At 33.6% G+C, this 15781-nt stretch overlaps 3 protein-coding genes across 4 annotated transcripts; all 3 read right to left on the minus strand.

Moving 5' to 3' along the window:
• Positions 1-3: 3 nt before the first annotated feature.
• LOC103851618 (subtilisin-like protease SBT4.8) lies at positions 4-6381 on the minus strand. Of its 2 annotated transcripts, XM_009128485.2 has the most exons (9): positions 5942-6372; positions 5746-5840; positions 5550-5641; positions 4587-4839; positions 4014-4500; positions 3515-3744; positions 3321-3432; positions 3032-3242; positions 4-644 (listed from the first exon to the last, which is right to left on the minus strand). In XM_009128485.2, the coding sequence occupies exons 1-9, from the start codon at positions 6161-6163 to the stop codon at positions 91-93; spliced, it is 2256 nt and encodes a 751-aa protein (XP_009126733.2). In that variant the 5' UTR covers positions 6164-6372; the 3' UTR covers positions 4-90. The 2 variants fall into 2 exon arrangements, with proteins under 2 accessions (XP_009126733.2, XP_033141237.1); XM_033285346.1 differs by having other exon boundaries at positions 3032-3432; positions 5942-6381.
• Positions 6382-6433: 52 nt separating this feature from the next.
• Positions 6434-9794, minus strand: LOC103851616 (subtilisin-like protease SBT4.8). Its single transcript, XM_009128483.3, has 9 exons — positions 9238-9794; positions 9049-9143; positions 8844-8935; positions 8508-8760; positions 7937-8429; positions 7615-7856; positions 7411-7522; positions 7121-7328; positions 6434-7025 (listed from the first exon to the last, which is right to left on the minus strand). The coding sequence occupies exons 1-9, from the start codon at positions 9337-9339 to the stop codon at positions 6475-6477; spliced, it is 2148 nt and encodes a 715-aa protein (XP_009126731.2). The 5' UTR covers positions 9340-9794; the 3' UTR covers positions 6434-6474.
• Positions 9795-10815: 1021 nt separating this feature from the next.
• On the minus strand, positions 10816-13832 carry LOC103851615 (subtilisin-like protease SBT4.8). The gene is made up of 9 exons (XM_033285350.1): positions 13614-13832; positions 13425-13519; positions 13231-13322; positions 12893-13145; positions 12325-12808; positions 12001-12233; positions 11808-11919; positions 11512-11728; positions 10816-11414 (listed from the first exon to the last, which is right to left on the minus strand). Exons 1-9 carry the CDS (start codon positions 13713-13715, stop codon positions 10864-10866), a joined length of 2139 nt encoding a protein of 712 aa, XP_033141241.1. The 5' UTR covers positions 13716-13832; the 3' UTR covers positions 10816-10863.
• Between the last annotated feature and the right edge of the window lie 1949 nt (positions 13833-15781).

A 15781-nucleotide genomic window follows, 5' to 3' on the forward strand; every position in this document is an offset into this window, starting at 1 on the left:
TCGAAGCCTAGAGATTATTGCATAGATCAATGAAATTAATAAAACATAAGGATTATATTGATTTATTTTAAATATTAAATATGGTGATTATCAGATTGAATCATTAGGAACATCGGTATAAACAACAATGGGGCTTCTAACATTATGGGTGCCATCAGACCATATTAAACTTGCAGAAGAAGGCAGCTTTGGGTCGATATTGTCTCCTGAAACAGTCACGGTGAAAGACTGCTTCTCGTTCACCGACTTCATAAACAGGACATCAGGTGAAACCTTAACACTGAGCTTTGTCCCGTGATTTAAGACAATCTGCGATTTGTATGTAGAGTTGGGGGTACCGAGGTTGGTGACGGTTCTGTTGAAAGTGACGGTGAAGGAGCTATTAGTTTCCGAAAGTTTAGCCGACATTGAAGGATAGTTGAGGTTTCTTGGTAAGGTGTTTCCAGTGCAAGTGACGGCTTCACCGGTAATGAGTTTAAGGGTTTTCGATGTGTAGTTCAAGCCGCAGAGAAAGGTGATGTGGTCTGCTTTGTCTAGTTCATAGACAAGTCCAGGATTTAGAGCAGCTATTGGGTCGACATGGCCCGCTCCATAAGCAAACTCGGTTGATGCAACCCCAGTGTCAGAAGCATTCATCGACCAAGCTGCAAATCCCTTATATATTAATTGAGGAACATTTGAAAAGATGTAACCTCAATTTTGTATTAATTAAAAGAGGCCCCAATGCATAGGTGGCACTCAATTAGGTAGTCAATTACATTCAATTGAAAAATAAGTAGGTCCACATTCGATTTTTATATGTTGTTAGATACATAAGTTGGTCAAACTATATGATATAATGATATGATATGATATTTTCTTTCCTAAAATAAAACCTACGGAATTACCATAAATGACTAATATATATATGACAATTAATGAGTTTAATAATAAAGATTTGATAACAATGTATATCTCCTCCATCATTTTTTGTTTAATTTTATATTATTAAAATAAATTAAACAATCAAATTAGCTATAAAAATAAAATTTAGATTTTTTCGTATATGTTATATTTTGAATTTTTAAAAACGATAATAAATGACTAAAACTATTAAAATTATTATGTTAAAAATTAATGATCAATGGTTTAACATTTTTATTATAAGAAGATACACATGATTTTAAAACCATATGAGTAAAAAATATCATTTACTAATAAAATAAATAAATAAATATATATATATATTAAACACTATATACCATAAGATTACATAAATATTTTAATATTAAAACTTTCAATTAATTTTCAAGAACATTTATAAATTATAAACTTATTAAAGATTTCAGATTGAAAATTTTGTTATCGATGATTTAAATATTTTGTTATAAAACGATATGAACGATCATAGAACCGTATGATTATAAATTATTATTTAATAAATAACTATACAAAATATACTATTCCTAAAAAAATAGGTTGGTCCATCTTAACTTATATTACACTTTTTATTAAACTAACTATCGAATTGATAAATAACGTACCAAAAAATATTTTGCACTTTCCTTAAATAAAAGCTACGAAATTACCTAATATGATTAATGTATATGTGAAAATTAATTATAATGAATAATAAATATTTGATAACAATTTTTGTATCTTAGTTCTTTTTTAATTTTATATTATTAAAATATATTTAAAAATCACATTAAATATATAATAAAAATATTTATAATTTTTCTTATATGTTATATTTTGAATTTTTCAAAACGTCTATAAATTATTAGAAATTTGAAGATCCCCACTCTGAAAATTTTGTGATCAATAGATTATTTTTTTGTCATAATAAGTTTTAAATGATCATAAAATTGTATTAATATGAACTTTTATTTAATATTATAAGAAGATACACATTATTTTAAAACCATATGAGTAAAAAATATCATTTAATAATAAAACATATATATTTATATATATATATATATAGATTATACTATATACCATAAGATTACATAAATATTTTAATATTAAAACTTTCAATGAATTTTCAAAAACATTTATAAATTATAAACTTATTAAAGATTTCACATTGAAAATTTTGTTATCGATGATTTAAATATTCAGTTATAAAATGATATGAATGATCATAGAACTGTATGATTATAAATTCTCATTTAATAAATGACTATATAAAATATAATATTCTTAGAAAAATAGGTTGGTCCATCTTGACTTACATTATATTTTTTTATTAAACTAACTATCGAATTGATAAATAATCTACCAAAATGTTTTTTGCACTTTCCTTAATTAGAAGCTACGAAATTACCTAATATGATTAACGTATATATGAAAATTAATTATTATGAATAATAAATATTTGATAACAATTTTGGTATCTTAGTTCTTTTTTTTAATTTTATATTATTGAAAGATATTAAAAAATCACATTAAATATATAATAAAAACATTTATATTTTTTCTTATATGTTATATTTGAATTTTTCAAAACGTCTATATATTATTAGAAATTTGAATATTCCCACTCTGAAAATTTTGTGATCAATAGATTATTTTTTTGTTATAATAAGTTACAAAAGATCATAAAATATAACGCATATGAATTTTTATTTAATAAATATTCAAACTAAATAATATATATATATATATATATAAACACTAATGATTTAAAGCAACAAGATTGGCTGATCAATTTAGTCGTCCAGTTGAAATCTTTCAAAAGTATGTGAAAGACTAAAGTCAAAGTAAATATGGATTTAGAATAATAGTTATATTTTACTAACCAAATACCGAAAAAAACCGAACCAAACCGAAATCAACCCGATATCCGGGTTGAACACCCGTAATCTAAATGAAACCAAACTATTGTTTCATTCTCCAAAATATAATAAAAATAATAACTTAATCCCGCGCAAGGCGCGGGTCTTATCCTAGTATTAATTAAGAGACACCATATAAGAACAGAGTTATCAACCAGAAGGTTACTTGTTCTACAAGAAACTAAAAGATGTATATGATTTTTGCGTGTTACCGGTTGTCATGATGGCAGATTGGATCATGGATGGAGACCAGTCAGGATGAAAAGTCTTGATGTATGCAGCCACGCCTGTAACATGTGGACAAGACATTGAAGTTCCAGAGAGAACAGAGTAGTTAACATGTCTCTGGTCGATATCTTCTGTAGGTGAACCCAAAGGTGAATAGGCAGCGAGAATCTCCACTCCTGGTGCTGTTATATCCGGCTGCATTTCAATCAACCTTTGTCTCTTAAAATAATATTTGTAAACAAAATCGAACAAAGATAAAACAGTATATGTCACCTTAAGAAGGTCTACAGCGATAGGGTTTGGACCGCGAGAAGAGAAGGAAGCAACTTTAGGCGCTTTCTGATTAAATTCTGCCTCAGTTTTTAGAACAGTGCCTTGAATCGACCTGAGAATAACAAACATAGAAATATCAAGACAAAGGAAAAATCTGGAGAATATTTAAGTGCATGAAACAGAGAGAGAGTTACTTTGTGGAGTTAACGTAAGAGACAAGAAAGTCAAAGTCATCTGGTGATAGAGCAGAGAGAGGACGAGAGCTAATGGTGGCATAGTTTTTGTAGTCTTTAGTTATGGTTGCAACAGCTACATCTGAACTAAATGAATATACGCTCACCAATATTTTTCCCTTTGCCTCAGATCCTTGGAAGACAAGAGGATAGTTCTTTCCTTGCAGATCAAAAGCATTCACTGATCTCCCCTGTTAAGACAAAAAAAAATGTATAAAAGGGATAAAGAAAGAAGATACAATATAACTTCTTTAAATTAATACTTTATAAATTAATATACATTAAATTTCTATAAAATATTTATAGTCTTAAATTGAATTTCTGATTCAGTTCGTATATCAATAAATTAATATTTTTATAAATTAATAAAAAATTATAGTTTTGGTGTAGTTCCAACATTATTAATTTATAAAGGTTTCTTTGTATTATGATATGAATGAGAATGTTACTTGATACTTACGGAAAGTGTCTTGCCGTTTTGGATAACAACTTTGGTCAGAAACTCACGGTTTGTTGTGCTGGCTCCAACGGTTAATATCCACGGCGCAACGCTACCGACTGAGGTTGGTTTCGGACCGCTGTTACCGGCTGAGTTCACAGTGAGGATACCTTTGGCCATAGCGTGGAAAGCCCCAATGGCGGTTGTGTCCTCTTCGTACCTACGGGCCGCCCCTCCCCCGATGGAGATGCTGATGAAGTCCACACCATCTGCTATTGCATCATCAAACGCAGACAGTACAGCTTCTGAGCCACACTCTGTACTGGTGCAGACTTTGTAAGCAGCGATTCTAGCAGCTGGAACGCCGCCTCTAGCGGTTCCATTGCCGATTCCAAAGAAGCTTGCCCCCGCAACTGCGTTTCCAGCCGCGATGGATGATGTATGTGAACCGTGGCCGTCGAGGTCCCTGGTGCCTTCTCTTGTGTAGTCTCTTGCTCCGATCAACTTGCTGCAACATTGTAAGCAATATTTTAAATACCAGTCTTTCTTTACAAACAATATTAATCTTATAAGAGAGACATTTTGGAGATTTACTTGTTGCAAGTGAAGTTTTTGCCGCCTGAACAAACACCTTTCCATTTCTTTGGAGGAGGACCAAAGCCTTTGTCCGAGAAGCTCTCAGATTCTGGCCAAATCCCAGTGTCAATAAGACCGATGATAGTATCACTTTCTACTGCTGGGTTTCGCTTTGTATTATTTCCTTCCTTTAACCCCATGAAGTCCCAGGACGCCGTCGTTTGGATATGTAACTTCTCGCTCCGGAACACAGACACAACTCCTTCCATTTCTAAGTAAGACAAAAATGAGACATTGGTTTCAGTTATCTAACAATATAAGTAGGACTCAGCATAAAATCCGTAACTCAAAATCCAAACTCGAACCAAAAAATCTGATTTTTACCTCCTTTGAAATGTAAGAAATAGCCGAATGGTCTTGTAAGGTATTACAAAACATATCTGAATCCAAAGTATTATTAACCGAACCCGAAAAACAAAAAAATCCAAAAAAAAATCTAAAAAAACTGATTCAAATGTCTAAATTAACATACAATGTAAATATTTGAAACATAAAATATGTACTTCAAACATTTAACTTCATATTTATTTTATATAATATCTACCAATAAATATTTAAAATTTAAACGAGTACCTTAATTACTCAATTTATATAAATAATTATATATTTATTATGTTTTGCTTTTAAATTTTAGATTTTGCTTCAGGTATATCCAAACTGATCCAATATAATATGAAATTTGAACGATATATGATTTACTTTATGGGTTATAGGATATAATATAAAACCGACCCAAAATCGATGTGTTATATCTGAACCTGGTCCATACTTTCAAAATTACTATAATGAGATCTAAGAAGTGTTATAAGATAGAACCGAAATCCGAAAGCCTCAATCCGAACGGGTACCTGAACGCCCATGCCTAAACATAAGTGTGTGCAGGTTAAAAAGATAAGTGTGTCTCTGTCATATATTACTCACCGGCTATTTTTTCTCGTTCTGGCTCAGAGAGCCGGGCCGCAAACCCATTGAAACTCCTCTTGTAACTTCTCACCAAACGACCGTCGATCGAACTGTGTATATATAATATATGTGTATAATACATGTATCACTTGGTCGAATACTCATAATAGCGTAAACTAATTATAACTTAAAAAATGAATCTGTGTATTAGCACCTTTCTCCAGTGATCTCTTGAAGGATGCTCATGTGATGAGACATTGGTGAGTATTCTAGCACAGACGGAAGTGATCCCATGTAGACAATATACACCTTCATGAATTATATTATATTATATTATCATGTATGATGTATTGGATTCAAATAATAATACAGATAAACGAAATACTTGATAACCGTTAAATACTTGATACCTGTTTATCTTGAGGATCATCTGTAACTGCTAAGACTGAACTCAAGAACAAGACGAGGACACATGCGAGGAGACAAAATGAGTTCGCTGGTAATTTTTCCATTTTCTTATAAAATGAAGTAATCTGTAAATTTCTATGGGATGTACATATGATAAGATGCATGTATAGTAGAAAACTCCTCTGATTCTGTTTCTCTTTTTGCAATTGACTTTTAGTCAACATTCTATTTACATAATTAATTTTTTGTTGAAAACTAAAATATCTTAACTTATTTAATTTTCTGTTGAAGTGATTTCATCATTTCTCATCATTACATTCATTGTGGACATGATAAGATGCATAAATATATAGTAGAAAAAATCATCTGATTCTGTTTTTCTTATTGCAATTATATTATGGTAACCCGCGCCCTGGACGGAGTGATGGACTAAAAGAAATTATAAGTTATAACTTTAAATCTATATAGATCAGACATAGAATCAACGAGATTACTCAAACATAAGGATTATATTGATTTATTATATTAAATATTATCAGATTGAATCAGGAATATCAGTATAAACAACAATGGGGCTTCTAAGTTTATGGATGCCATCAGACCATATTAAACTTGCAGAAGAAGGCAGCTTTGGGTCGATGTTGCTGCCTGAAACAGTCACGGTGAAAGACTGCTTCTCCTTCACCGACTTCATAGACAGGACATTAGGCGTAACCTCGACATTGAGCTTAGAACCCTGATTTAAGACAATCATCGATTTGTATGTAGAGTTGGGGATACCGACGTTGGTGACGGTTCTGTTGAAAGTGACGGTGAAGGAGCTATTAGTTTCCGAAAGTTTAGCCGACATTGAAGGATAGTTGAGGTTTCTTGGTAAGGTATTTCCAGTGCAAGTGACTGCTTCACCGGTAATGAGTCTAAGGGTTTTGGAAGTGTAGTTCAAGCCGCAGAGAAAGGTGATGTGGTCTGCTTTGTCCAGTTCGTAGACAAGTCCAGGATTTAGAGCAGCTATTGGGTCAACATGGCCAGCTCCATAAGCAAACTCGGTTGATGCAACCCCAGCGTCAGAAGCATTCATCGACCAAGCTGCAAATATTAATTATATAAGAACAGAGTTATCAGCCAAAAAGGTTACTTGTGTTACAAGAAACTAGAAGATGCATATGATTTTTGCGTGTTACCAGTTGTCATGATGGCAGATTGGATCATGGATGGAGACCAGTCAGGATGAAAAGTCTTGATGTACGCAGCCACGCCAGCAACGTGTGGACAAGACATTGAAGTTCCAGATAGAACAGAGTACTTCACACGTCTCTGGTCTTCTAAAGATGGTGGACTTAAAGGTGAATATGCAGCAAGAATCTCCAATCCTGGTGCAGTTATATCCGGCTGCATTTCACTCAACCTTTGTCTCTCAAACCCATATTTGTAAACAAGACGGAACAAAGATAAAAACAGTATTATATGTTACCTTAAGAAGGTCAACAGCGATAGGGTTTGGACCACGAGAAGAGAAGGAAGCAACTTTAGGCGCTTTCTGATTAAAGTCTGCCTCAGTTTTTAGAACAGTGCCTTGACTCGACCTGAGAATAAGAAACATAGAAATATCAAGACAAAGGAAAAATCTGGAGAATATTTAAGTGCATGAAATAGAGAGAGAGAGAGAGAGAGCTACTTTGTTGAGTTAACGTAAGAGACAAGAAACTCAAAGTCATCTGGTGATAGAGCAGAGAGAGGACGAGAGCTAATGGATGCATAGTCTTTGTAGTCTCTAATTATGGTTGCAACAGCTACATCTGAACTAACTGAGTATCCGCTCACCAATATTTTTCCCTCGACCTGAGATCCTTCGATATAATCTCCGTAGATAAGAGGATAGTTTTTTCCCTTCAGATCAAAAGCATTCACTGATCTCCCCTTTTCAAGACAAAAACAAAAGAGTCATTTGAAGGGACAGAGAAAATACTATTATCATAGGAATGTTACTTGATACTTACGGAAAGTGTCTTGCCGTTTTGGAGAACAACTTTGGTGAGAAACTCACGGTTGGTTGTACTGGCTGCAACGGTTAATATCCACGGCGCTACGCTTCCGACTGTGTTTGGATCTGGACCGCTGTTACCGGCTGAATTCACAGTGAGGATACCTTTGACCATAGCATGGAAAGCCCCGATCGCAATCGTGTCTTCTTCGTACCTAAGGACCTCACCGTCGTCTCCCCCTAAGGAGACGCTGATGAGGTCGACACCATCTGCTATCGCGTCATCGAATGCAGACAGTACAGCTTCTGAGCCACACTCTGTGCTGGTGCAGACTTTGTAAGCAGCGATTCTAGCAGCTGGAACACCGCCTCTAGCGGTTCCATTGCCAATTCCAAAGAAGCTTGCCCCCGCAACTGCGTTACCAGCCGCAGTGGATGATGTGTGTGTACCGTGGCCTTGGTTGTCCCTGGTGCCTTCGCCTGTGTAGTCTCTTGCTCCGATCAACTTGCTGAAACATTGTAAACAACATCAGTCTCTTATTTATAAACAATACTAATATTATAAGATAGACATTTTGGAGAATTACTTGTTGCAAGTGAAGTTTTTGCCGCCAGAACAAACACCTTTCCATTTTTTCGGAGGAGGACCAAAGCCTTTGTCGGAGAAGCTCTCGGACTCTGGCCAAATCCCTGTGTCAATGAGACCGATGATAGTATCACTCTCTACTGCCAAGTTTCGCTTTGTATTATTTCCTTCCTTTAACCCCATGAAGTCCCAAGACGCTGTCGTTTGGATTTGTAACTTCTTGCTCCGGAACACAGACACAACTCCTTCCATTTCTAAGACATTGGTTTCAGTTATCGAACAACATAAGTGTGTGTACGTTAAAAAGATAAGTGTGTCTCTGTCAAATATTACTCACCGGCTATTCTTTCTCGTTCTGACTCAGAGAGCCGGGCAGCGAACCCATTGAAACTCCTCTTGTAACTTCTCATCAAACGACCGTCGATCGAACTGTAGATATAAATATTTGTGTATGATGCATGTATCACTTGTTAGAATCCTCATCATAACATAAACTAATTATAACTTATTAATGATTAGAAAATGAATCTGTTAATTAGCACCTTTCTCCAGTGATCTCTTGAAGGATGCTCATGTGATGAGACATTGGTGAGTATTCTAGCCCAGACGGAAGTGATCCCATGTAGACAATATACACCTTCATGAATTATATTATATTATCATGTATGCTGGATTGGATTCAAATAATAATAAAAATAAACAAAATAATTTCGTTAATTATGAGACGATACCTGTTTATCTTGAGGATCATCTGCAACTGCTGAGACTAAACTCAAGAACAAGACGAGGACACATAAGAGGAGACAAAATGAGTTTGCTGGTGGTTTCTCCATTTCTTATAATATGAAACTAAAGGTTTCTGTAATATGTAAATATCTATGGGATCGACATGATAATATGCATAAATAGTAGAATCATTCCTAAACTCCTCTGGGTCTATTTATTATTATTGCTATTATATATTACCATAATATGAAGGACATTTATATCAATGATATCATTGAACATTGACTTGTTTTAGTCAACATTGCATTGTATATATCTATACTATTAGAACATAAAGCTTTTTGAGATACCTTTCCATTTTGCAAATATTTACATTCCAGCCACTGGTTTATTTAAATCCTTATGATTTTATCCCCTATATATAATTTGAAAAGCATTGCAACATTTTTTTGTAGTCACGTGTCATCACTAGAATGATTCTTAGAATCCTTAGAGAAATAGATTGGTCCATCTAAATATATAATAAACTTTTTATTAGACAATAAATACATTATTAATGTGTTTCATTATTTCCTTAAATGAGATTATGGAATTGCCTAATGTGGCTAAAGTATATATGACAATTAATAATTTTGAATAACAAAGATTTGATAAAAATAAGTGTGTATTATAATTATATTTGTTTAATTTTAAGCTACTAAAATAAATTAAACAATCATAGTAACCATATAATAAAAATTAAAAAATTATTTATATATTATATTTTAAATTTTTAAAAACGAGTATAAATTACTAAAACTGTTAAAAGTTTCACATTCAAATTTTGTGATCTATGATTTAAAACTTTTGTTATGACATGATACAAATAATTAAAAAATAATATAAGTTAAAAGTCTCATTTAATAAGTATCAAAAATAAAATATACATAAATATGTGTATCATTTTAAATTAAACTATATGCCATATAAAAATACATAAATATCTTAGTTTTGAAATTTACTTTGAACATTTTTTTGATAAAAAATTTGAAATTTTTTTGACAATTTAATTTTTTAAAATATTATAAATTATTTAAACCATTAATTCCACAGTGAAAATTTTGTTATCAATAATTTAGACTTTTTGCTATAACAGATACAAATGATAAAAAAAATATGAGTAAAAAGCATCATCTAATAAATATTAATATTAAAATATACTATATATATATATATATATATATATATATATGTTACTATCATTTAAATTTAATTATATATCATTTCAAATAGAGAAAATAGTTTTTTGATTTATAAAATTTATTTATATGTTCGCACCAATTTAATTATATAAGTAGTAGATAATGATTTTTTAATTATTCAATATATATTTATTATTTCATAATATGTTATAAACATATAATATATAAAAGTTACTTTTATATATAAGTTCATTCCGTGCAAGGCGCGGGTCTTAACCTAGTTTATATATATTTTTCACGATAAACCTGATACACTAAAATTGTGTCTTTACTACTGCAAACTAACAATGTAGAGATTAAGGTTTCCAGATTAAAGAGAATGATAGCCTAGAATCAACGAGATTACTCAAACATAAGGATTATATTGATTTATTATATTAATTAATATTATCAGATTGAATCAGGAATATAAGTATAAACAACAATGGGGCTTCTAACTTTATGGATGCCATCAGACCATATTAAACTTGCAGAAGAAGGCAGCTTTGGGTCGATGTTGCTGCCTGAAACTGTCACGGTGAAAGACTGCTTCTCCTTCACCGACTTCATAGACAGGACATTAGGCGTAACCTCGACATTGAGCTTAGAACCCTGATTTAAGACAATCATCGATTTGTAGGTAGAGTTGGGGATACCAACGTTGGTGACGGTTCTGTTGAAAGTGACGGTGAAGGAGCTATTAGTTCCCGAAAGTTTAGCCGACATTGAAGGATAGTTAAGGTTTCTTGGTAAGGTATTTCCAGTGCAAGTGACAGCTTCACCGGTAATGAGTCTAAGGATTTTGGAAGTGTAGTTCAAGCCGCAGAGAAAGGTGATGTGGTCTGCTTTGTCCAGTTCATAGACAAGTCCAGGATTTAAAGCAGCTATTGGGTCCACATGGCCAGCTCCATAAGCGAATTCGGTTGAGGTAAACCCAGTGTCAGAAGCATTCATTGACCAAGCTGCAAATGTTAATTAAGAGACACCATATAAGAATAATCAGCCAAAAGGTTACTTGTGTTACAAGAAACTAAAAGATGTATATGATTTTTGCGTTACCGGTTGTCATGATGGCAGATTGGATCACGGCTGGAGACCAGTCAGGATGAAAAGTCTTGATGTATGCAGCCACGCCTGTAACGTGTGGACAAGCCATTGAAGTTCCAGTTATAACAGAGTACTTCACATGTCTTTGGTCTCTTTGCCTGTCTTCTGAAGGTGAACCCAAAGGTGAAAAAGCGGCCAGAATCTCCACTCCTGGTGCTGTTATATCCGGCTGCATTTCAATCAAACATTTTCGGTCAAAACCATATTTGTAAACAAAATCGAACAAAGATAAAAACAGTATATGTTACCTTTAGAAGGTCCACAGCGATAGGGTTTGGACCACGAGAAGAGAAGGAAGCAACTTTCGGCGCTTTCTGATTAAAGACTGCCTCAGTTTTTAGAACAGTGCCTTGTGGGGACCTGAGGAAAACAAACATAGATATATCAGGACAAAAGAAAAATCTGGAGAATATTTGAAGTGCATGAAACAGAGAGATTTACTTTGTGGACTTAACGTAAGAGAGAAGAAAGTTATAGTCATCTGGTGATAGAGCAGAGAGGGGACGAGGGTTAATGGTGGCAAAGTGTGTGTAGTCATTAATTATGGTTGCAACAGCTACATCTGAACCATATGAATATCTGCTCACAAATATATCATTTCCCTTGACCTCAGGTAATGAAAAGACAAGAGGATAGTTCTTTTCTTGCAGATCAAAAGCATTCACTGATCTCCCCTGTTAAGACAATAAAAAAAACAAATGTATGAAATGGAGAAAGAAGATACAATATGTTATCATAGGAATGAGAATGTTGCTTGATACTTACCGCAAGTGTCTTGCCGTTTTGGATAACAACTTTGGTCAGAAACTCACGGTTTGTTGTGCTGGCTGCAACGGTTAATATCCAAGGCGCAACGCTACTGACTGTGGTTGGATTCGGACCGCTGTTACCGGCTGAGTTCACAGTGAGGATCCCTTTGGCCATAGCGTGAAAAGCCCCGATGGCGGTTGTGTCCTCTTCGTATTTAAGGGCCTCTCCTCCGAGGGAGATGCTGATGAAGTCCACACCATCTGCTATTGCATCATCGAATGCAGACAGTACAGCATCATCGGTGCAGTCTGTGCTGTTGCAGACTTTGTAAGCAGCGATCCTAGCAGCTGGAACGCCGCCTCTAGCGGTTCCATTGCCGATTCCAAAGAAGCTTGCCCCCGCAACTGCGTTTCCTGCAGCTGTAGACGCTGTGTGTGAACCGTGGCCGTCGAGGTCCCTGGTGCCTTCGCCTGTGTAGTCTCTTGCTCCTATCAACTTGCTGAAAGACATTGAAAACAAACGTCAGCCTCTTCTTTAAAACAATACTAATCTTATAAGAGAGACATTTTGAAGAATTTATTACTTGTTGCAAGTGAAGTTATTGCCGCCGGAACAAACACCTTTCCATTTTTTCGGAGGAGGACCAAAGCCTTTGTCGGAGAAGCTCTCGGACTCTGGCCAAATCCCAATGTCAAGGACACCAATGATAGTGTCACTCTCTACGGCTGGGTTTCGCTTTGTCTTATTTCCTTCCTTTAACCCCATGAAATCCCAAGACGCTGTCGTTTGGAGTTGTAACTTCTTGCTCCGGAACACGGACACAACTCCTTCCATTTCTAAGACAAAAATGATACATTTATAAGTTTGTGTGGGTTATAACTTATAAGATAGAAAAGTGTGTGTCGGTCAAAAATCACACACCGGCCATTCTTTCTCGTTCTGGCTGAGAGAGCCGCGCAGCGAACCCATTGAAACTCCTCTTGTAACTTCTTACCAGACGATCTTCGATCGAACTGTATATATGAATATTTGTGTATCACTTGTTAGAATCCTCATCATAACGTAAACAAATTATAATTTATTAATGGGTAGAGAATGAATCTGTTAATTAGCACCTTTCCCCGGTGATCTCTTGAAGGATGCTCATGTGATGAGACATTGGTGTGTATTCTTTCCCCGACGGAAGTGATCCCATGTAGACAATATACACCTTCATGAATTATATTATATCATCATGTATGATGGATTAGATTCAAATAATAGATACACAAAATACTTGATAATCGTTAATTATGAGGCCATACCTGTTTATCTTGAGGATCATCTGTAACTGCTGAGACTGAACTCAAGAACAAGACGAGTACACATGAGAGAAGACAAAATGAGTTTGCTGGTAATTTCTCCATTTTTTATAAGATGAAGCAATCTGTAAATTTTTATGGGATGGACATGCATGATAAGATGCATATATATAGTAGAAAAATCCTCTGGTTTTGTTTCTCTTATTGCAATTATATTACCATAATTTGGAATGACTTAGACCATCTCCAATCCACCTCTATTTTTATCTCTATATTTTCCTCTAAAATAGAGAAACTTTACTATAGAGGTGGATTTGCTCCAATGTAAACCTATATAATAGAGTTCCTCTATTTATAGGGAAAAATATAGAAATTTACTATTTTCATCTCTAAATATAGAGGTAAAAAGTAAGATTCTTCTATATTTTCCTCTAAAATAGAAGAATTCTATTATAGAGGCATACATTAGAGCAAATCTACCTCTATAATAGAGATCTCTATTTTAGAGGAAAATATAGAGATATACATTGAAGATACTCTTACATTAATCATATCATTGAATATTGACCTGTTTTAGTCAACATTGTATATTTACATAACTAATTTGCTACTTCTACTTTGAAGTCAAAGTCTTTTTCAACTTCTTGCTCAAAACTAAAATCTACTTAACTTATTTAGGAAGTGTTTTCCTTATTTGCTTATTTTTCATCACTACATTCATTCTAATAAAATGACATGACTTTTGTAAATATGACATAGCATCAAATTAACTGTGACATGCATAATTAATTTTATTTATAAATATTTTATGTTTTAGCAATATTTTAAATATATTAATAACTAATAACTCAAATATCATCATTAAAGTTAATTTCCGGTATAAATACATTCATTTTGATAAAAAAATGGATAATAATTAATAAAGCATAAATCATCAAAAAATAATATGTATATCACATTAGTTATTAGAACATTATTTGCGAAAAGATTTGCTTATATCATCACTACATTCATTTCCTACAAGAAAACATGACATGACTTTTTTTAAACAGTTAATTTTACAACTAACCAATTTTGGAATTAATTTTAAAAATATAGCTATTGATTTGACAGTGTTTCAAAAAAAAAAGTGTTTTAAAAAAAAAAAAATAGCTATTGATTTGACATAATTAAATAGATCAAAGTTTTTTTCATTTTATTTTTGGTTTTAGGCTTGTGTATTGCATGAGCATGTGAAAAAAGATAAAAGAAAAAAGGTAGTGGGTGATCCCTTTCTCCGGAGAGAGAATGTAAAAGCCCATGTGGCCACACACCGTGTTTATCTGGATTAGCAGCGGATTCGAGCTTGGGTTTCTTAGAGGAACGATTTGTGCCATCTGACCACTGATGCATAGTTCATGTGAAAGAAGATAATTGATGACATTGACGAATTTTCCACATGTGTCCTGGAAAAAGGATTGATTGTACTATACCAAAACATACTCTCGCTGAATATAGTATAGTTGACGATTCATTATTTCTATTACTCAGACATTTAAAACTTAGAAAAAAAGAACGGGAGGAGGTTATGAGGGAGGAGGTTACGAGACATGGTTGATGACGGTGATGGAGGAAAAATGGTGAGTAGTGGCGATTATCGCGGTGGTGGTGATTGTCACATCGACGGAGGTGGTGATTAGGGTAGGGGCGGTTATGGATTGTGACGGTGATGATTGTTGTAGTAGCGATGGGGGTGATTATGGTGGTGTTGGTGAAGCTGTGTTAGATTTGAAATATGTAAAAGAGACAATATGGGAATTGGTGGTAGTTGTGGTGGTAGTGACAATGATGGTGATGGTTACAGAGAAAGTGGCGGACATGGATATGTAGGAACTAATGGTCTTTTATAACATAGATTAGAAATAATATTGAACAAACTAGATGGTATAACAAGTATTAGTAAAATGATTAAATAGAATGGTATATTCGAAAATGAATTGTTTTCACTTTCTCTACATCTATGGCTGATTTCATTGATCATATGTATCTTATTAAATTATACAACATGAAAAAAAGTATAAACGCTTATGTGAAAATTAATTTTCATCTTATGAAATATGAAAGTATATATAGAAATGAACAAAATAAATTGTATACTACATAGTAATGAAATTACAAAATGATTTAGAATA

Source organism: Brassica rapa, chromosome A02, assembly GCF_000309985.2.
Source record: "Brassica rapa cultivar Chiifu-401-42 chromosome A02, CAAS_Brap_v3.01, whole genome shotgun sequence".
NCBI classification, from domain to species: domain Eukaryota; kingdom Viridiplantae; phylum Streptophyta; class Magnoliopsida; order Brassicales; family Brassicaceae; genus Brassica; species Brassica rapa.